At 39.0% G+C, this 23967-nt stretch overlaps 1 protein-coding gene across 6 annotated transcripts in view; it reads right to left on the bottom strand.

Moving 5' to 3' along the window:
- Nucleotides 1-12788, bottom strand: part of SYDE2 (synapse defective Rho GTPase homolog 2) — a 125385-nt gene extending 112597 nt beyond the window's left edge. For 5 of the 6 annotated variants that reach the window (XR_008916079.1, XM_016429898.2, XM_016429896.2 and 2 more), the window contains exon 1: nt 11420-12788. Coding sequence is in view for 5 of the 6 variants with exons in the window: in XM_016429898.2 (XP_016285384.2) it covers nt 11420-12674 (1255 nt within the window). In the remaining variant the exon portion in view is untranslated. The remainder of the gene's footprint in view (nt 1-11419) is intronic. The other variant, XM_007480595.3, reaches the window with a different exon arrangement.
- Between the last annotated feature and the right edge of the window lie 11179 nt (nt 12789-23967).

Here is a 23967-nt window from a genome sequence, read left to right as displayed (position 1 = left end):
CTGATTTCCTAAAACCTGATTATATCACACCACCCTCAATTCAATAAATTCCAGTTGGTCCCTATAACCTCCAAGATCAAATATTAAATCCTTTGTTTGGCTTTTAAAGACCTTTACAAGCTGTCCCCCTTCTTATCTTTCCAGACTTTTTACACGTTTCTCCACGTACTCTGTCATCCAGCAACACTGATCTCCTTGTTGATCACTGGACAAGACACTCAATCTCCTGACTAAGCAAATCACACACAAACACACACACACACACACACACACACACACACACACACACACACACACACACACACACACTATTCCAATCAGCTCTTCCCTATGCTTGGAATGGCCTCACTATGCATCTCTTCCTCTTAGCTTCCCTGATTTCTTTCAAGTATTACTTTCTACAAGAAACCTTTTCCAAGTCCTCCTTAATCTTAGTGCCTTCCCTTTGAGACAACCCCCAATTTCTTGTTTGTAAATAGTTGCCTGGATATTGTCTCCCTCATTAAATTGTGAGTTCTTTGAAAGCAAGGGCTGTTTCTTGCCTTTCTTTGTACCCTCAGTACTCCCCATAGCCCCTGGCACATGGTACCCTGTTAAAAAGATGCTGACTGATTGACTGAAGGATGGATTGAGGCAGGAAGAGACCTGAAGTAGGAAGCCCAATCAGATAGTTACTATAATAATCTAAGAGAGATGGCAAAGGTCTAAACTAGGGTGATGGCTGTGGGCATGGAAATACATATACTAGAGATACTGAAGAGTTAGAAATAACAAGATTTCACAACTGGTTGGCTATAGAGTAAATGAAAATAAAGAATTGAGGGTGGTATCTGGGCAATGAACCTGAGTAACTAGAAAGATAATTGTGTCCTTGACAGAAATAGAGAAGTTTTGAGGAGGGGTATGTTTTGGGGGGAAATAATTAGTTTTGTTTTAGACATGCTCAGTTTGAGGTTCTACCTACAGGACAACTAGTTTAAATATTCAGTAATCAATGAAATATAAATGGAGCTCAAGTGAGACAAGGGCTGGATATACAAAATAGATCTAAAATCCATCTGCATATAGTAGACTTAATATGAAGCATCTAGTTCAAAATGTGTTTGTTGATGATGTGGGACTGTAGTTCAGAAATGAGATTAAGACTGGATGTATATAGGATAGAGGAGTCATCTATACATAATGATAAATGAACTCATGGGAGGCAAAACAATGAGAAACTATAAAGAGAAAAGAGCTGGGGGATAAACTCATTTAGTAGATCTGGAATAGATAAAAGAAGAAGGGAATAAACATTTATATACTGAGTACTATGTGCCAGGTACTACGTTAAGTTCTTTAAAAATACCATCTCATCTGATCCTCACAATAATTCTGTGAGATATGTGCTATTATTATCTCCATTTTTACAATTCAGGACATTGAGGCAAACAGAGTGTAAGTTACTTGCCATGCCATGTGGCTCACAGCTAGGAAGTATATATGAGATCAGATCTGAACTCAGGTCTTCCTGACTCCAGGTCCAGAGTTCTAGCCATTAAGGCATCTAGCTACCTACCTGGAAAATGAGAAGACGTAATCAAACTGACAAGGAAGAAAAAAAGAAAAGCAGTGTCATGAAAACCTAAGGAAGACTATCCAAAGAGAAGGTAGTCAACAGTGTCTAAAACTGCAGTGAGATAAAGAAGAATCAGGGTTGAAAAAAGGAGCATTAGATTTGGCAATTAGGAAATCACTGCTAACTTTAGAGAAAGGAGTTTTAGTTGAGCAAGGATTTAAAGCCATATTACTATAGAGTTCAGAAGAGAGATGAGAAGAAGCAAAAGCATCAATCATAGTAAAAAAAATCATAGTTAAGGAAAAAAAGCAGTAAATAGAGTTTGATAGAAGATATGTAAGGTCAGGGATGAATCTAGAGATAATAGGCTAGAGAAAACAGAAAAGTATGAGACCAAATATGCTTGTATAATTGGAAAAGAGCTTAACAAATTGTAGAATATGAATGTAATAGAATATTACTTCAACATGAGAAAAGATGAAAAGGATGGTTTCCTAGAAAACTTGGGAAGATTTGTATGAATTGATACAGAATGAAGTAAAAAGAGTCAGAGGAATAAGTTATAGTATAATCCCAACCACGCAAAGAATTACAACTTTGAAAAATTCCAACTGATTAAATTTTTGTTTATTGTTCAGTCATGTCCAACTCTCCATGCCTCCATTTGGAATTTTCTTGGCAAAGATACTAGAGTAGTTTGCCATTTCCTTCTCTAGCTCATTTTATAGATAAGGAAAATGAGGCCAAAAAAGGTGAAGTGATTTGTCCAGTCACACAACTACTAGGTGTTGGAGGTTGGATTTCAACTCAAGAAGCTGTGTCTTCCTGATTCCCAAGCCCAGTGTTACACTCACTGTACCATTTAGTCATCCCAATCAATTGCTAACCACATTTCCAGATGAATGATGAGGAAGTCTGATGCCCACTCTGGAGACAGAGAGGTGATACATTTTCCATATACTGCCAATATGATCATTTGTTTTGCTTGACAATGCCTATTTTATCACATAAAAACATTTTTCCTTTCCTTTCTTTTTCAATACAAAGGGTGGAAGGATTAGAGGGAAGACTAGTGACAAAGTTGCCCCTCCCCCAAAAAAGAATGTTGTTTTTTTTTTATTGCATGTAACTGAATAGAAAATTTGAAGCTGTAGATGAAACTTTCTACTAAGAGAAAATATGTAACACAAAAGTAAAGTGGTTACTTTGTATTAGGCGCTGTGCTAAGTGGTGGGGAGAGAAAGAAAAATAAATACACAGTCCCTGTCCACCAAAGGATCAAAAAAGAGACAACAACTATGTTCATATAAGATATAGACATTGTAAATGAGAGCTATCTCAGCAAGGAGTCATTAAAAAGAGAACCAAGAAAGGCCTCTACCAAAGCAGCTGAATCTTGAAGGAAGTCAGAGAATCCAGGACAGCAGGTGGGAGAAGAGAGCATTTCCGGGTCTGGAATTGGGAGATAGACAGAAAGTATATAGGGAGGAGAGAAAAGCATTTATTAAGTAATTAGTATGTGCTGGGCTCTATGATAAGAGCTGGGAATACAAATACAAACAAAAAGAAAGGTGTTCCTGACTGCAAGGAACTTACATTCTAAAGGGGAAGAGAACACATAAAAGGAAACTGTTAACAGGGAGAGAGGAGAGAAGGTATCCACCATAGTGGCCTGATGGAGAAATCCAGGGGAAAGTAAGGTAGGAGAAGATGAGATGGTTGGCCTAGGCACCCTCCTAAATGGAGGCAGTAGAAGAAGCTGTCCAATAGGAAGAAGGAGCTCTAAGAGTAAGGCTGGAAAGGTAGAAGAGCCCTGGATTGTGAAGGGCTTTAATGCTAAATAATAGGCTTTATATTTGATCCCATAAGTTAAGAGATCCTATAGGTTAACAGGGATGAGTTGAAGGGTGACAAAGACCCTGTTAACTTTAGGAAAATCACATTGGCAGTAAAATGGATAGGTTGGAGCAGGGAGAAATTTGAGAAAAGGAGATCAATTAGAAGTTGATAGCTAAGTGTGAAGTGAGAATGGTCTTCATGAGGGTGGCACCTGTGTGAATGAAGGGAAAGAAACTTATATGAGATATGCTTTGAAGATAGAGACAGCAAGATGTGGCAACAGACTGGATATGAGAAGTGAAACTAAGTAATGAAGGAGACAAACATCCAGTTCAAAATGTCCAATAGGTAGGTGATGACTAAAAATTTGAGGTCAGGAAAAAGATAGGACTGGAAAGAGATCTGAGAATTCTCTGCATAAAGATAATAACTGAAGCCCCAAAGGAGCTGATGAAATCACCAATCAAGATAATATGGACTGAGAAGAGATGAGAGTCCAGTAAAGATACTCAGGATAAATGAATAGAATCTAGCAAAGGAGACTGAAGAATGGTCAGAGGGAAAAAATGTATCAGAAGAGAACAAGTCAAGAAAATCAGACAGAGAAAATCCACAAGAAGAGGGTAATTAACAGGCTGCAAAGAGGTGAAAAAAAATGGAGATTGAGAAGAAGCCATTAGATCTGGCCATTAAGATATCAAATGTAACTTTGGAGAGAGTAGCTTTCAGTAAAACGATGAGAAGTTGGATGCCAGACTACAGAAAGTTTAGAGTAAAAGAGAAAAAAATGTAAGCACTGATTACTCAATGAGTTTAGGCATGAAAGGGAGGAGAGATTTGGATGGGAGAGCTAATAAAGATTATGGAAACTAGTGAGGATTCTTTTTTAAAAGGATGAAGAGAGATAGGCATGTTTGTAGGCAGAAGAGAATCAGAGACACTAAAGATTAGTAAAAAAGTAGAGATGTTAGAGAGAGCAATGTGCTAGTAAGACAGAATGAAATGGGATCAAAGGTAGAAAATTCTGCCTTGGCAGTAAGAAGGGTCACTGTTTTGTGTATGTATTGGGGGAGGAGGCTGATAAAGGTGGTAAAAGTGAAGGAATATACCTGAGAAATGTGAGATGAGGAAAGATGAAAAAGATTTCCACAGCCCCTAATTTTTTGGTGAAATAGGGAACACAGCACATAAGTATAAAAGATTAAATCATTTGAGAAGAATGGAAAGAGGCAATTTAAGCAATTATAAGTATGGGGGAAATTCTCAATGATACAAAGGATACAGAAATGTTTACTGAAAATAAAATGGACAATTTTGATCAAATAAATTTTAAAACTTTTGCCATGAACAAAATCAACAAAGTTAAAAGAAGAGAAGTAGTTAATTTGAAGGGGGAAAAGACTTTGTAGCAAAAGTCTGATAAAGTTGGTATCCAAGGTATATAGGGAAATGATAAAAATATGTAAGAACAAGAGTTATTCCCCAAGGAACAAAAATTCAATGGATATGAATAGGTAGTTTTGGTTCATTTTTTTAAATGTATGTTCCAAATCACTAATAATGAAAAATGCAAATTAAGCCACTTGAAGGCTTTACCATGCATTCTGTTGTTAAAAGGAGCAAAAGAGAAATTAAGTTTGATTTTGGTAAAGCTGTTGGAAAGCAGGCACACTAATAACTAACACACCACTGGTAGAGCTGTAAACTAACTCAACCACTCTGGAAAACAATTTGCAATTATGTTATAAAGTCCTTAAAATTGTCCACTGACCTGGCAATAAATAGTATCAGACATATAAATAAGGTAGAAGACAGAAGGATTACACCTAACACACACACAAATGTGTATATATGTATATAATATGTATACCACCTGTATGAGAGAAAATGTCTATAGCAGCACTTTTTTTAGATTTGAAAATTTTTATTTATTTGATTTAGAATATTTTTCCAGGGTTACATAATTCATTTTCTTTACCTCTCCTTCTTCCAACCCCCTCCCATAGCCAATGAGCAGTTTCCACTGGGTTTTACATATGTCTTTGATCAAGTGCTATTTCCATATTATTAATATTTGCAGTAGGGAGATCATTTTAGTCTACATCCTCAATTACATCCCTATTGACCCATGTGATCAAGTAGTTGTTTTTCTTCTGTGTTTCTACTCCCACAGTTCTTTCTCTGGATGTGGATAGTGTTCTTTCTCATAGGTCCCTCAGAATTGTCCTGGGTTTGCATTGCTAGCAGCACTTTTTTAAGAGATACAGTATGTTTATTTTAACCAAAAAAAGAGAGAAAATAGGAAATGGGAAGATATTATGTAAATAAAAGTATGTAATGCATCACTAAATAAAACTACCTAACTTAAAAGAACACCATCTACAGTACCAAGAAGCCATTAAAATAATTCAGTTTTATCAGGGTCAAAAAAAAATACAGTAATTATGAATGTGCCAAGACTAGAACTTTAAAGGTAACATAAATACTGTCATCAGTTCAACAGCATGCACAGTGCCTTCTTCCCCAAGAAAAGGCAAAGCTAAGAATTTAGCTACGATTTAACTAAAAGAAAGGAGTTATTGCCCATCAAACGGGGAATAGCTGAACAAACTGTGAGACATTAATGTAATGAGACATTATTACTCCAAAAGACACAACTATGAATTCAGAGAAAATTGGTAAAACTTGCATGAACTTAATCAGAACAAAGTAAATACAATAATAAAAACAATCTATGTGACGACAACAATATGTAAAAGCAAACAACACTACAGGAGTTCAGAACTCTGATCCATGCAGCAACCAATCATGACTTCAGAGGACTTGATTCTAAAGCATTCCTTTGGCCTTTCCACAAAGTGATGATGAACAATAGGTGGGGAATGAAACATACATTTTTGTCAGTGCTCCACTGAAGGGACAACTGACTGGGAAATAACAGTACTATCCCAAGAAAGGGCAAAAAAACCCATCAACAAAATATTCATTAAAAAAAAAAAGATAGGATCTGTTGCCTGATGGACAAAGAATTAACCTCAGAGTCTGGAAGACACGGATCAGTTAAGTCCCACCTTCTACTACACTTAGGAGGCTGGGCAAGTACAACTTCTCAGTGCCCCAGGCAGCTCTCTCTGAGATTCTGAGTTACAGATCAGATGCTCATCTGTTCTGAGAGAGTTCCTTCTCCCTGGAAGCTCCCTATTTTGATAAAATCACAAATCTGGTAAAAAATAAAAACAAAACAAGAAAGAAAATACTATCATAGATAACAATAGAAGAAGAATACGCCTTATGACTATTACTACAATCTGTCCATAATCAAGGAGCAGTTTTAGCTGAACTGTGCTTTTAATCTGTGAAAAATAGTACTAATTTGAACAATTATATGAAATTTTATTTTCTCTTTTATGAAATAAAAATGTTAGAAACTAGTTTTAAAAATTTTAAAGGCTCTACCTGCTATGTGGCCTTGGGTTACCTCTCTGCATATCAGTACCTCCATCCAAAACTATCATAACCCTACTCCATAGACTTTAATGACACTTAATTTGATATCTGTAAAACATCTAAAAAATTTCCCTAAGTTTTGCCTAGTGTTCACTGAATTCATCTTTTTTTTTTTTTAAGTAATATTGAGGACAGCTGGGTGGCTCAGTGGATCGAGAGCCAGGCCTAGAGACAGGAGGTCCTGAGTTCAAATTTCACCTCTGATACTTTCCTAGCTGTGCAACCCTGGGCAAGTCACTTAACCCCCATTGCCTAGCCCTTATTCTGCCTTGGAACCAATAATAGTATCAATTCTAAGACAGAAGGTATGGATTTTAGAAAAATAATAAATAAAAGTTAAAAGCAATATTCCTACATATCAGTGATATTTTTCTTCTTATAGTCATTCTTATTACAGAATTTCAGAAGACACAATGGAAGTACACTATTTGAAACTATGCCTAATCCATAAATTCTCTTTATAAAAACTCCAAGCAAATATTCATCCAAGTTCCATATGAACAATTCCAAGGATGCTAAATTTTAAAACAATCCATTCAATTGCCAAACTTATTTAATTATTGACAATTTTTTCCTTATGCTGGACTAAGATTTGCCTCAATGTAACTTTAACTTAGTGATTTTAGTAATTCTCCTACAGAGTCTGATAACTTGAATCCCTCTTTTACATGACAGTCACAACTGCTCTTCACCAGGCAGGAAAATCTATCTCCAAGTTTTTTCAAACATGCCTAGACAGTTTCACACTTACCCTCCTGATAAACCAAATCAGGCCCATAAGCAGTCTATCGGTGTCTCTTCTAAAATGTTGTCTCCAGAACTGAATACAATGCTCCAGAAGCAATATGTGGACAACTGAGAATATATCAATTAGTGCTGCCTAATGTCATGGGAGGCAGCAAGGTGTCTCAGCAGGTACAGTGGTGGGCCTAGTCAGGAAAACCCAAATTCAAATCTGTCTTCAGACACTTACTAACTTTGTGATCCTGAGCAAATCACTTAACCTCTGTTTGCTTTAATCTGCTGGAGAAGGAAATGGCAAACCATTCCAGTATCTTTGCCAACAAAATCCTCCAAAAAGCTTTGTTACAAAGAGTCAGATATGACTGAATTAACATCATATGTTACTTCTTTGAATAATATAGCTACACTATTGACTCAACTTAACCCCTCAATAATCACTCTGGTTTTGTTTTTTCTTTTAAGAGCAACATTTACATTCATTTGTCCCTGTTAAATTTCACCTTTTTCTTGGTCCATCGTTCCACTGATTTTTTTTCTCCTATCCCTATTTTATCATCTGATTAGCTATCATTTTCAGCTTTGTCATATGTAAATTTAATAATCATGTTGTGTGTTCATCCAAGTCATTTGTTAAACACACAAAACAAAATAAGACTCAGGACAGAAACCTGTGCATGCTACCTCAGGATGAGGAGGATTCAATAATCCAAACTTCAAGATTACTGGAAGTTAACCAGTTCTGAATCCATTTAACTATTCACATTTCTCCATAATGTTCACAAAGATATCATAAGCAATTCTGTTAAATGCCAGTTACACTACTGTTAACAGAGTCCACTTAAACTGCTGATTAATGACTATTAACATGGGAAATGAAATCAATTGACCAAAGATATGTTGCACATGTAAGCTCTCTCATGTAAAGGCTAAATGTGCTGTTATATGACTGGGAATTCACCTAGAAAAGCTTTCCTAAGAGATTTCCTAGACATTGTGTAGCCTTCTTATGATATCAATAATTCATTCATGAGAATAACCTTACCTATAATATGATTAATTTGGATATTGAGCTTTAATTTCCTTTAAAGCTTGCCAGCTCATTTAACCAGTTCTTATTGGCTGAATTCCAACTAGTCTTATCTTTGGTAATTGGCTGTTATTGGGTTTTTAGAAACATGAATGTATACACCACGCCAAAAGTACAAAAGTGATCCAGCAATATCACTGCTGGGTTTGTACCCCAAAAAGAGGATAAGGAAAAATACTTGTACAAAAATGTTCATAGCCACATTCTCTGTGGTGGCAAAAAATTGGAAAATGAAGGAGTGTCCCCTCATTGGGGAATGACGGAACAAATTCTGGTATATGATAGGGATGGAATACTATGTACTGAAAGGTATGATGATCTGAAGGCTTTCTATATGAACTAGGAGAACCTCAGTGAACTGATGTAGAGTGAAATGAACAGAACCAGGAAAACACAGTACCCAGAAAGTAAAACATTGTGGAATAATCCAATGTAATGGACTTTGCTACTAGTAGCAATGCAGCAAGCCAGGACACTTCTGAAAGACTTATGTCAAAGAACGATATCTACACTGAGAGACAGAACTATGGGAGTAGAAATGCAAAAGCAAAACATATGACATCACTTTTCACATGTATATATGGGAATGAGATCTGGGGTTTAGGCTTTTAAAAATCGGTCTATAGCAAAATGAATATGGAAATAGGTATCAAGTGATAACATTTGTACAAACCAGTGGAATTGCTTGTCAGTTCTAGGAAGGGGGGGAGGAAAGAGGGATGAGGGGGGAGAAAGAAAAAGAATCATAGAAACATGGAAAAATATTAAAAAATTAAAATTAAAAAACAATTTTTAAAGTATAAAAGTGTTCAGAAGGTAAATATTTTACCTTCAGACAATAAATTAGACTAAAGTCTTACATCACCCTCTGTATAGGCTCCTATTTAAGAATTACAATGAGCTAACTGAATCACAATCAGAAAAAAATCAATGGCTGCAGAGAATTTTCCAAATGGCAAAAATGCTTATAAGTACTTAGCAACTAAAAGACACATCTTACTTAATAATCAACCTATTGCAAAACACTTCACTTTCTACTTGGAGATGAAATTTAAGATGAAAATATATGTGATTATTTAGTAATATGGAATTAGAGCCAAAAAACTCCACAAATCTGCTTTTTAAAAAAATCAAAAAATCTGCTTAAAAATTCATGTTTTTTCTCCTCTATAAATATATAAAACTTACTTTCGTATGTGCCCAGTTGTCAAAACTGTTTCCCAAAGAAAACCACTAATGTATGTACACACACATATCTGTTCATGATCTTCAAAGTCTTTGACAATTTTCTGATAATTAAGTGGAATTTGTCACTTTCAACTTAAAGCCTTCTTAAAAATGATATTGCCAAATGAACTGAAGTTTATTCTATAGTGCTTCTAGAGTAAAATTTAAGTATTGATACTTAGCATTTTAAAATTATATAATTAACATTTTGTCTTTTAATGGCACCAAATGATAAAAATAAGTAAGCCAAAGATCATCATTTACATTGAAGTAAATTTTCTCAAGAGTTCTGAAACCTGTAAGAAAAGCAAAGCTCAAAACAGAATCATAAAATGGGAAATTTTGCACACCCCAAAAAAATTATTTTAACCTTTTTTTTAAGGGTTATTTAATTCATGGGCTCAGAGTTATATAGCTATAAGCCAAGTAGTCTACAAGAATTCATTTCAGAGATGAGAAAAATGAGGCACAAAGAAATTAAGGGTCTTGCCCAGGGTCACTTACAGTTAGGAAGTATTTGAAAAGGAACCCAGGTCTTCCCAGAAGTCATCCAAGCATCTTACCTTGCCACTATACTTCACATCTCAAGTCTAAACTCTGACATCTCACATTCACATAAAAACCTAAAAAATGTCTTGTGCCAACTATTTGGAGTACTCCTTTACTTAATTTTGTGTATGTAGTTTTCTTCAATATGGGAATCCATTTTTGAAATTAAAATTCTGCACCTCTCTACCTATCTTACCCTTTGCCATCTTTGCTAGATTAAAAAAATGTAAATTTACAAATTGGTTTATTACACTTTAGCAAGATTACTTGAAATATTTTACTCATAATTAAGATAAGAAGCAATGATCAAATGTGATTTTGTCGATGTAAATACATCCAGATACACACGAAAACAAATGTCATTTAGATTTGAGTAATGGATGCAAGTGAAATCCTACTTGGTGCAACAAAAAAGTGGTACTCGGTAAAATTCTTTGATGGGGAGGGGGGGAAGAGTGATTAAAATAAAAGCTTATTTACTGTGTAAATTCTATACTGGAACAAATTCAAATTCACAAACTCCACAAAAGTCTATGGTTTTGCCTAGAGCTACACAGACCGAGGGAAAGCACCACCCAGTTCTTAAATCCAAAAGTGTTGTAATAGTTACTCACAGCTGGTCGTGTTCAGAATATTCACAATGGCCCTTAAGAGAAAAAACTTCAGGTATCTAAAAACAGCAGTTTTAATTCCAGTGTGTAAAACCAAAACAAAACAAAACACTACAAGGACTCAAAAGCGGTTCTGGTGCCTTAAAAAATGATCTATGTACTTTTGTCACAAAGAGTTAATGTGCAAAAACATTCTCCATCACGAAAAGCAGAAGCCAAAGTTGTTCAAATATCTTTGAAAATGTTTTATCAGCATATTATCGATAGGAAAAGAGGTAAAGCTCTAAAGTTCCCTACCTGACAGCATAATTCTTTGGTCTGGAGGTACTGGATGGGTTTTGCTTTCTTGCATTTTCAATGCTCCAAGGCACTGTGGGGCAGCCTGAGTGTCTAGAACTTTGGGGGCCGGCGAACCACTAACGCGTCCCTTCATTCCCAGAGACAGCAGGCGTCCTTTGTACATCCACTTCTGCAGTTTCTTTACGGTTACCACAGGGGGTTTGAAGAAGGGACCCTCGGGGACGTCCCCTTTACTCCGGTGTAGCCCAGAGGGCGCCGCTGGATCGCTGAAAGGGCTCACCGAGGAGCCAGAGTTCCTGATCAGTGCTGTCCCGTTCCCCCTCTTCGAAGGAAGCAAACCCATGCAGCCAGCTGGTCCCGCTAGGGAGGCGCAGCCGGGTCCTGGGCTATCCATCGTCCCTCCACGTGGCTCGGGAGCGTCTCCGTCCCGGCCAGCACAGCTGGACGGCGGAGTGGCCAACGGCGCACTGGAAGGGACTGCGCTATCACTGGACCACCTCCGCAGAGGCGAAGGGGCGCAGATGGGGAAGCTCTCCAGGCTCCGGCCGCAAAGCAACCGCATTCGGGGAAGGGGACTCAGTGGGAGAGGAGAGGGAGGAGGTGGAGGGAGGGGAGGAGAGGGAGGAGGGAGAGAGGGGAAGAGAGGAGGGGGAGAGGAGAGAAGAGGGGGAGCAGACGGAGGAGGAGAGGGAGGCGGAGAGGGAGGCGGAGGAGCAGCAGCCGGGTGGCGGTGCCCCTCTAACCCAGTCCACGGCGCCTGGGGCGGGGACACCTGCTGCAGGTCGTGCATGGCCTGGATGAGTAAATAATAGGCCTCCTGGAGCTGGGAGCGCAGCCGGCCCGTCTCCAGGCGGCCGCCGCCCGCCCCTGGGGAGGAGCCGGCGGCCGAGGAGGAGGCGGCGGACGCTGCAACGGGGGCGACCGGGCCCTCGCCCTCGGGACCGGGCAGGTTCTCATAGTAGTCCTCGTCCTCCAGGTCCGGGCTCTCCTCCACCAACAGGACGCGGCCACCCGAACTGGGCCGCCGGGACAGCGGGGACCCGAAGCTGCTGCCGTAGCCGGAGCCGCGGGGCGAGAGCGCGCAGGGGGTGGCGGGGCCCGTGTCCTCGCCCTCGGGGCTGGCGGGGGCGAGCGACGCGAGGGGAACTCGGGGCTCCGCGGGCCGCGCGCGCTCCCGATCCGGGCGCGCGACCCCGCGCGGGGCGCGCTTTCCCCGCAGCCGAGACCAAGTTCTCTTCAGAGGCTCCGCCATGGCCCGCGCGCCTGCCTCGGCGCCCCCGGCCCTGGATCCGGCGGGCGGCGGCGGCGGCGGCAGCGCCCCATGGCCGGCGGTGGCTCTCGAACCCGCCTCCCGCCTCCCCGGCTCCTCACATACTTGGCATAACTCTGCCGGGGGAAGGGGGCGGGGATGGGGCGGCGCCAGCGCGCATGCTCCACCGGCCCCGGGGGGGGGGGCTCGGCGAGGGGCGCGCGGGGAGCGCGGGGGCCAGCGCTCTAAGCCGGGGCGGGGGTGTGGATTGCCCTAGTGCATTCCCTGAGTGAGGGGAGCTAAAGGGAGGACACCCCCTCCCCCAGCCCTTCCGCGCCTCTCCAGCGCCCCTCATCCCCAGGCCTCTCTGGGGCTAGCTCCTTTGCAGGGTTCCCCAGGTGGCTGGCCGAGACCCCCCGCTAGCCTCGCGCTGGCACTCTGGGGACGGCAGGTCCCAGCATGTGCTTCCACAAAGGCTGTTGAGACGGGTTACGAGGAGGAGCGCGGTGCATCTCCCATCATGCAGACTTGAAAAAGCACCCGACAGGAGGGGGTCGGAAGACCCCAGGTCCAAACCCATAAGCTCTGTGGTACTCGAAATCGTTAAAAACTTACGAAGCTCCTACTATATGCCAGGCGGCTGAGGATACAGAGGCGAAAGACGACCCTGGAGCTCAACTCAGTATTTGCTGTTGGAAAAGCATCTTCTCCGTGAGCCTTAGAGTTAGGGCTGAAAACGACCTTAAGGATCATCTAATCCAACACCATAGTTTTACAGTTTTAGACAGACCTAATAGGATCTTAAGGTTTAAAGCTGGAAAGGGCATTAGAGGTCATCAAGTCCAACCTCGTTGTTTTAAATAGTCCCAAAGAGATGAAGCTTTTGAAGCAAGGTCACATAAGAGTGGCAAAACTGATCTTTGAACCAACAGTGTTCTCATTCGAAAGTCACTGCACCTGCCTCAGCACTGTGATTTCTCCCATAGTTTCCTTTTTGGTAAAATGGGGAAGCTGGACTAAATCCTAAGATTATAGATTTAGATCTAGTAATAATCTCAGAGGTTATCTGGTCCAGTCTCTCATTTCAGAGATGTAGAAACACACTAAGAAAGTCGTGACTTGTCCAAGGTCAACAAAGGTGGTAGAGATGGAATCAGAAGCCAGTTCCTCTGGGTCCAGAGACAGTACCTTGGCATATTAATTTAAGGCCAAATTTTTTTACTAAAGAATTTTAAAAGCAGTGGTGAGGGGAGATATAATGGTTATAATCAGAAAAAAAAAACATTTGGAAAAGTTTTGTTAAAGAATCAGGATGTATTGCTTGAAAGCATGGTATAACCTATATCAGACTATTTACTATCTCAGGGAGAGAGAAAATCCAGATCCTAAAATGTCAGAAAACAATTGTCAAATTGTTTCTATGTGTAACTTAAAAAATAATAAATATTTTTAAAAATAAAGACAAAAAAGAGTTAGGGCTTTAATAAGAGGGGAGGAATTATTAAATTTTGTTTTCAGCATTTGATTTTTCCTTTGTTGAAAAATACCAATATTCAAGTCACCTTTGATAGCACTAACTAAAGTTTATGAAATGAAATTGGGCAACAAGTACTTCCCTCCAATAACAGAGTCTCTCAAAGGTCTCTATGGCCATCGTGATAGAAATAGACATTCAGAATTTATGGTTGAAAGAAGTCTTACTTTTAATTTTCAGTTGATTAATGGTTGTGAACTGTAAATAACTAATAAGCAAATTTATTTTTTAAAATATTTGATTGTAGTTCACATTCCCATACAGGTCACTAAATGACAGAGAATAACTGGGTTCCAAAAGATCTACTGAACCCTCTTTCCAGTGCCAACAACTCCTTTAACCACTAATCCAATACACTCTTCATCCTCCTTTACTACCATGCAGTTTTCGACACTGGTGATCTTTTGACTTTCAAAATACTATGCTATCAAGTCATTGAACATTTATTAAACTTTATTCTATTCTTTTTAACACCCCTAGGAATGGGGAGAGAAGTATGAGCTCTGAAATGGTGTCTAGAATGATATTTCTGGTAGAGAAAAGGAGGCAGCAGGGATCAATTTGAGGATTTACTTGGTATCACTATACTAGGGACTAGGAATGTAAATATAAAAAGGAAGCAATCTTTGCCTTCAGGAGCTTACAGTATCATCTGAAAATATAATGCATTCAGGAATAGAGATCATGGAAGGAATCTTTGCTATTCCTAGAGTTCTTGGGCACAAGGTCCTAGGTTGTATCAATTGGACTGTGAGGGAAGGTAGTTTGATCCTTCTGGCACCTCTTGTTAATTTAATAATTGACTGAATTATGACTTCACTCACCCAGACTAAAATCCTCTTTCCTGGCCACCCCTAATCACTTTATATTTTTTCTCCCCTTGTAGAATATGAGCTCCCCAAGGACAAGAACTGGCTTGTCTTTGGATTTTTATCCCCAGCACATAGCATGTACTTGATTGATGCTTTTTCATTCATCCATTTCTACCTACTTCTCTGATTCCTTCACTGCCTCCTTTATCAATTGGAAGGGAACTCAGAGATCATCTGGTTGTGCAAATACCTGAACAGAAACCTTGATCGAGCATATCTAACAAATGGCCAACTATCCCTAGATGAAAGACCTTAAATGAGGGGGAATCCACTTCCTCCCATGTCACCTCATTCTACTTTTGGAAAGCTTGAATCAACCTAAATCTTCCTTTCTACAGCTACCTGTTATTACTTAGAACTCTGCCTTATGGAAACCAAAAAATGTCCAATATCTCTTCCTTATGATTGTCCTTCTTCTGGATATTAAGATGTTGGAGTTTCCCAAAGTTCTATCCTTGATTCTCTTCTCTCTTGTCAATTACTTTCATTGTCATTTTTGATAGGATTCAGTAGATCTATACCCAAATCTATACTTCCAGTCTTGATCTTTTCCAAACTCCCTACACCCAATATGATTTCATGTACTATCTATGTCTCTACAAACTCATATCTCTCCTCTCAAATCCTATTGTTACCACTTCCCATCATCCACTATCACCGCCCACCTATATTGCTTCAATAGCCATCTACCAGGTCTTCCCACCATTGTTCTTCTATATTATTGTCTAAGACTAATATTTACTAGCCTTTTATTGGTGCAATTTCTCTACACTCACCCCCAACATGAAGTTTGCCCAGGCTCTTCCTTCCCCCCTTTAACAGGGATTAGTTTTCCTTAAAAGGAGTCAGAACTGTGTTTAGGAACTGATTGACTCCAGCTTCCCCAAGAGAGCTTCCTTGTCACCAAAAAGTATAAAAAGTCTCATCCAAGTAAAGTCAGAGTCCTTCAACTTTGGATTTCTGAAGACCAGGAAATTTGCTATGTCCATCACACACTGCCCTGATCATCTGAATTCCCATATGGAGGAGGAGAAGAGGCACATTCAGAGAAACTAAACACCACCAACTCTTTATTACATCCTTCCTGGCTTAAAGCAAAGTAAGTCTCCTTTTGTTAACTGATGACTTGCAATGCCTCATTTTATTCCAACACTGAACCTGAAATAAGAGAATTTGAGCTGTCTCCAACACTGCTAAATTATGGAATGGCTTAATTAATTAAGTGCTTATTATATGTAAAACACTGTGCCAACTGCTCAGGATACAGACGAAATTTTGTGAGACCCTCCCTACTCTCAAGGAGCTCTTGGAAATTTGATATTCAGTTCCTAGCACAGGAGAAGACCAGGGATTACTGAGACAGGGAAAACAGAGGACCTTGAGGAATAATGGCAGGACAAATGTTTCTCTACCAAGAAATTACTGGGTTCCAGGATTAGAGTGTAGGAGTGTTGGGAGATTTCTTCAGCAGAGATCAGGATGTGGGAACTCAGCATTCAAGTTGACAGTAAGCAATCCTGAGCTGGTGGAATGGGGCAATGTTTTGCTCTCAGAACCCCTCTGAAGTTTCCTTTTGACTACCAAAATAATCCCAACTCTCCAGGTATTCAGAGATTTTCACAATCTAATGGTAACCTACCTTTTCAGCAAACTGAGTGGACTTCAAATTCAATTTGAATCATTTGATGATGCTAATGAGATTTTGAGCTGAAGAGAGGCATTCCATCCTGGAGTAAAGGGATGTGACAATCCCACTGTACAAATATGCATTTTGTAGTATTGTGTTCTATTCTGAGTGACATGGTTTAGGAAGGATGCTGATAAGCTATAAAATGTCCACAGGAGAGAAATTAGGATAGTGAAGAGCCTCAAGTTGGTGCCATATGAAAATAGTTGAAGAAATTAGGGTTGTATATAGCCTAGAGGAAACAAGGGAAGGGAGACAAATATATGACAACTGTCTTCATGTCTTTAGAGAGGATTCAGGTGAAAAATCAATTAGATTTTTTTATCAATCAGATCTATCAATTAGATCTATTTAACCTCAGAGGATAGAACTTCAACAGTGGATGGGAATTGCAGAGTCAAATTTAAGTTTTACATTACGAAAAATTTGCAAACCATGAGAGCTGTCCAATAGTGGATTGGGCTAATTGGGGAGACAGTGAGTTCTACTTGGAGGGCTTACAAGGAAAAACTGGATGACCATGGGCTATTTATGTTATAGTGAGGATTCTTTTTTGGTTATGGAAGGAATCAGAAGTCCATTGCAATCCCTTCCATCTCTGAAATTTTGATTTCTTACTTGATTTCCCTCCTTGTAAGCTTCACTCACCCAAGCTAAACCATTTGTGACTCTTAGTACTATAGTCTCTGATTGGAAGATGGAGACATGAACTCCAAACTACCATTCAAAAAAAGAGCTCAAGGGGGCAGCTGGGTGGCTCAGTGGATTGAGAGTCAGGCCTAAAGATGGGAGGTCCTGGGTTCAACTCTGGCCTCAGACACTTCCTAGCTCTGTGTCCCTGGGCAAGTCACTTAACCCTCATTCTAGCCCTTACCTCTCTTCTGCCTAGCAACCAATCCACAGTATTGATTCTAAGACAGAGAGTAAGAGTTTAAAAAAAAAGAAAGATCTCAACTCTGTTACATCCTTATTTATTCCTTCACTGCACTATTTTGACTTCTCTGACTTCTCAATTCTGCCCCTGCCTTGGGTACTATGAGAATTTCTTTTTTATGTTATATTAATTTCTATATATGGGTTGTAGAGTAGAAAGAATTCCTGTGTATTCCTGTATCTGGATTCTGGGTCAGAGATTCCAATCAGTCTGCTGCTTATTACATTTTCTTTGTTCTTAGGAATTCCAAGGAATGTTTACTTTGTAACAATATTTGGTTAATAGGTAAAGGGGACAGTGCCCATTTTTTTGTGCCCATTGGATCTCCATCACCTATGGTGTGAGGAAGGGTGAGGTTTTGATGGGCCACCTCCTAATTAGCTATTTACCAATTAGAGATGTCTTGGGATGTTCAATGGAGGGGCTGAATAGTTCAAAAAAATATATAGTTCTGCCTGGAGAACCTTCAGAGTCTTTGGGCCATTGATTTAAAAATCTATTGATTATATGCTAGGCCAATCAATTCATTGATCTTACCCTAAAACTAGTCTCTTGAATTATTTTAATCATATCAGTATCTTCTCCACTCCATCTCTCCTCCCCACTTTTCAGCTTTCTTTTGTTTTGTCTTCCCTCTTTAGATTGTAAGATCCTTTTTTCTTATTTCTATCCCCAGTATTTAGCACCATGCCTGACAATTAATAAATAAATGCTTCTTGACTGACTGTCATATAGTGGTAGTCTCTCGGTGTTCGAGAATGACAATTGTCTTTGTGCGTTTTCATCTATGGTGTACCCTCATATGGCTTTGGAGTCCAAAGACTGAGGCACAGAGTTTGTGACATATGGGGCCTGGAACACCAGTTGTTATGGGAGCTGCGGTTGTGGCCTGGTGTCAGCGTTCGCAGCGACAAGACGTCAACATCACTCATCTTCTGACATATAGAAAGGACAGAGAGCAATAGCCTTAGGTGTACCTTGGACTTTAGGACAGATTCAAAAAACCAGAGAAAAGATAAATACGTTTCTGTGACCTAAGTCGCTAAAAGAACTCAAAAAGGACAATGGGAAGGAAGCTTCCAATAAAATCAGAATTCTAATCAATGTAAAAACTCTTTGAAAGTAGGAATTGTTTTGTTGTTTGTATCAGTATCCCTTGTGCCTAGATGGAGTACAAACACACACACACACACACACACACACACACACACACACACACCTGATGGATTGATTGATTGAATCTGCTCACGTATATTTAGCCCTTACTATGTGCCTTAGGGACAAAAAGGAAACACTGAGGAAGACAAGTGGAAATTATCTAAAAAATGGTCGATGTGACTGAACAAAAACTTCACTGATCAATTCAAATTTTAAAAGGACATATATAGGAATTGGAATTGCAGACAAGTAATGAAGGATGCATTTTAAAGTGTAGCAGTGTTCTGTAAGAAGAGCATCAGGAAAGCCTTTTAAAGTCTTATGAATTATTAATTTTTACTGTTTTTAGTTCTACCAAGTATTCTACTGTCCAGTATGTTGAGTATCTCTAGCTATAAGCATGAATATGATGGATAGATTTGGGACTTTCTGGTCCCAATCTTTCATGGAATTCAGTACAAATATAAGCAATAGACATAAATATATCATATGATATCAATAAAAATGAAAATACAGGGAGAAAATGGCAGGAACAAAGGCATAAAAGTCAAAGAATGAACTAGAATTTATTATCTGTGAAAGTGTTTTATTAATGGGAAGAAAGAGTAATTCTAAATCACGTGTAGTTTAAGTTGTAAGGGGTCTCAGAGGCTAAATGAAATTAGTAAAATGAAAAATACATTTAACTAGCACAGTGTCTTTTCTTCTAGTTAATTGGTTAAACTGAATACTAAAAGAGAATCAGTGATAAGGCCCTTTATCAAATCAAATGAGATGCCTTTTGGAGCATTAATAATTAGACCTAAATACATCTGCTTCAGAAGTTCAATTTTTAACATATTAGACATGGAGTACAATTCTTCTGCCACTTCAAGAAATCATTACCTTATGGTCAATCTTCTGATGATAATGAATAAATCAACTAACCAGAATCTAGCGGTTGTTAACTCTCAGGCACTGGCATGAGTACTGGAGATACAAAAATGAAATATCCCTCTCTTTAATGGATTTACATTCAATCTCAAAAGATAACACATATACATGAACATGCAGTATACACAAAAAATACAAAATAAATTCAAATTATGTTTTGGGGAGAGAGAGATACTAGTAGTTGGGAGATCAGAAAAGGTTTCCTAAAGAACATACTTCTTAAACTGAATATTGAAAGAAACTTGGGATTCCCCAAAAGCCTAGGAGATGAAGAAGTTGTACATTCCAATCATGGTTGGGAGAAAGTCATTCCAAGGACTGGATTGGGAAATGTCCTGTGTAAGAAACAATAAGAACAATCAGTGAGTCAAAAATGGTTTAATAAGCATCTATTGTGTGCCAGACACATTGCTAAGTAGAAAGATACAAAGAAAAGCAAAAGACAGACTCTGGTCTTGAGTAGCTTGTAGTCAAATGGTAGAGTCAACTTGGCATTAACTAAGTCCAAACAAGAAATAAATTGTTGATAATCATTAGCACTTTAAAGAGGTTAAGAAAAAGCTTCTTGCAGAAAGTGAGATTTTAGCTTCAACTTAAAGGAATTGTCTCTAGGCATGGGGGACAGCCAGTAAAAATGCTCAGTCAGGAGGCAGAGCGTTTTTGTTCTTTTTTTCCCCCAAGACATCACTGGATAGCAGGGGACATGGAGCGGAGGTTGGAGGAATAAGAAGCCTCGAAAGATAGAAAGAGGCCAAATTACAAAGGACCAAACAAAGGATTTCATATCTGATCTTGGAGGTGATAGGAAGTCTCTGGAGTTGACTGAATATAATGCTGGGCTTTAAGTCAGGAAGACCTGAGTTAAAATCTGGCCTCACTATGTGACCTTGGTTACTTACCAAGTCACTTAACCTCAATTTGCCTTAATCTGCCAGAGAAGAAATGGCATGCCACTCCATTATCTTTGCCAAGAAAACCGCATAAGGGGCCATGAAGAATCAGATATGATTAAATGACCGAACAACAAACAACAACAACAAAATGTCATACCAACCAACAACAAGCCAAAAATACCAACAACCAACAACAGGATTGTTGTGAGGATAAAATAAGGTAACACGTATAAAGTGTTTAACACAATGCCCAACACAAAATGGACAATATATAAATATTCAGGGTGTACAAGTACAAGTACTAGTACCTCTGCCATGAGGACTTGGCAAGCCTTCTTCAAGGCTGCTTTTCTCCTTTGATGTTTAATTGCTACCCAGCTCTCACCTGTGTCTCCAAGAAGCTGTAGCATGTGCAGCAGCCACACTTTAGTAAATCATCTAAGCAGGCAGGCTAAACCAGATTGAGGATAACCACCAGGGCTCAAACCTGTCAGTGAGTTAAGAAAGTGCCTATCTCTAGCACGTGAAAACTTACCCCACTAGAAGGGACTGATGAGAAGAATTTGTTCCAATGATCATGAAGATGGAGGAAAAAGGCATTGTAGAGAGCTTAAAGCTTGATTAGAGATCAACAGAGCAAAGGTCATCCACTGTATCCCCATCCATTTTCCTTGACTTTTGTCTTGCCACTGTACTTTGATGACCGGAAGAGAGAGTGAGGTTGATGAATTTCTGCAACTCTGCCTCACTTAATTCAGTTTATGCACAAGTCAAGACATCATCCCATGATGTCATTGGTCCTCTTCAAAAACTAAGGATGAACACACACATATAAATGATTATTCCTTTCCCACCCTTAAAGACCTTACATTTTCTAGCCAAACCAAACTATTTGCAGCTCCTAGACATAACAGCCATTTCCACCTCTACACTTCTGACTTACCCTCTACCTGGGATCTTCTATCCCCACCCTGCTCCAGAAATCCAAATTTTTCCCACTGGCATTTAAAGTCCCAGGTCATGTCTCTCCTCCATGAAGCTTTCCCAGAAATCCAAGACCAGATGTGGATGGTGTTTTCCTCCTCTGAATTTTCCTTCAGATCTACCTATTTGACTGTTCTACCAAGTTGTTTGCATATATATTTTATATTCCCTGCTAGACAATAAACTCCTTGAAGGCAGGAGATTGTTCCTTAAGCTTTATTTATGACTGTATCGTCAATAGAGTCTAGCATATCTACTAGAAATACTGACTTCAGTTTGAAAGAAAGAATCTGCTATAATTTCCAGGCCACTGCTTACCTCTCCACTAGACCATACTGCTTCAGTGTTATTTTTGCAAAGATTTCTATTGATGAATATGAGACATGGATGAGAAAAGTATATTTAGCTAATTCATTAAACTAACCAAGTCTGGAACAGAAAATTGACCAGATATATAATCCTGATTTCAGATTAAAACATTATATTATGAAAACATTTTTATTTTATTTTATACATAGAATCACGGATGTTACATCAGTACTTCTATTTCATAAATTTAAATCTACTTAATGAATTGTTCAGGCATAAATTTACTCCTCCGTGAAAGAGTCTCAGAGGAAATGAGTAAGGCTAAAGCTGCCAATAATCATGTGTAGAAACACAATTTGATCTTTATCTCAGAAATTAATTCCACTCCAATTGATAGTTACAAGACCCTTATTTTTCATATTTAACTTTGTTGTCAAGAAAAATATTAAAGTGTATATATTCACACAGCAAGAACCAGCTGTGATTATATAATTGAAACCAATTATGAAATACAACCTTGAGAATCTGGTTTGAAGTCAAATCCACTAAAAAAAAACAAAAACAAAACAATAACCCACACACAAATGCCCACTATGTGCTAGGAACTTTGCTAAGTTGCTTGGGTTATAAAGAAAAACACAAACAGTAGGGAGAGACTTAGCCATTGACTCTTTGTCCTTAATTCACCTTACTGAGTTCAGATGTTGTAACAGTCATTGTCTAATACAAAATCATCTTCCATTGTTCTAGGCCCCACCCAGCACCACAAATGGGGCAATACAGCCCAGTAGAACTGAAAGATGCTTTTAAGGTGTGAACCTACAGTTATGGTATTTAGTTCTATACCAATTTCTTTGATAAGGACAATAGCAATGAGACAATGATGTGAAGGGCACTGTACTGTGTAAAACATAATAAAAGGGGGGCAGCTGGGTAGCTCAGTGGATTGAGAGCCAGCCTAGAGATGGGAGGTCCTAGGTTCAAATCTGGTCTCAGACACTTCCCAGCTGTGTGACCCTGGGCAAGTCACTTGACCCCCATTGCCTAGCCCTTACCACTCTTCTGCCTTGGAGCCAATGCACAGTATTGACTCCAAGATGGAAGGTAAGGGTTTAAAAAAAAAACATAATAAAAGAAAATGGGTTCTAGTCATATATATTTTTAACTGGATGTACATTTTTTAATTTTTTGGAGATACAGCATTATGATGATGATAGACACTTTCTCTGTAACTTGGGAGTTTTGGTGAGTTACACTTGGGTGCTGAGAAATTAAGCTAGTCCAGTCACAAAGCCAATATGTGTCAGAGACAGAACCTGATCCGACATCTTCCTGGTTCCAAAATTACTACTCTTTCCACCACCTCAAATTATAGACATCATTCAGGACCAAAAAAAAGATACTTTGCAAAAGCAGAAGGCAACAAGAGCATAGTTGTTTGCACACAAATGAAAGTCTGTATTTTTATTTATATCTTTAAAAAAATATATATATATATATTACACCTCTTAATAATTACAACCATTACATTTGCCACTGCCATTTTGATTTCCTATGTTATTCCCTTGAGAAAGTCTCATTTATTTTGGTAATATTTGTGAAGTCCTTAGGAGAATGCCTGGAATTAGAAAGTGCTACATAATATAAACTATTAATTAGCATTATTATTTTCCTGAATTTACTAGTTACTACAAATTTATAAAGGGGTTTTTGGTCCCAGAATTTTTCTTTCATGCAGTCGGCTTTTTTAATATATTTGTTGAATTTGTTGATTATATTCACAAAGGATGAAGCTTCTGTGGTCCAACAGCGCCCTTGTTGGGCAGGAGGCCAAACAAGAGTGAATCTGGTCTTAAAAAAAAAAAAGAGGCCTAGTTTACTTAATGTCAGGAAGGGACAGAGCTAGAATTAGCAGCAATATAATTGGTTGAGGTCCACAAGGAGTTGTCCCTATGGCAACCAAAGCTGTGTGACCCTGGGCAAGTCACTTGA

Source organism: Monodelphis domestica, chromosome 2 (genome assembly GCF_027887165.1).
Source record: "Monodelphis domestica isolate mMonDom1 chromosome 2, mMonDom1.pri, whole genome shotgun sequence".
Lineage (NCBI taxonomy): Eukaryota > Metazoa > Chordata > Mammalia > Didelphimorphia > Didelphidae > Monodelphis > Monodelphis domestica.
This window is presented reverse-complemented; position numbering and strand designations above follow the sequence as displayed.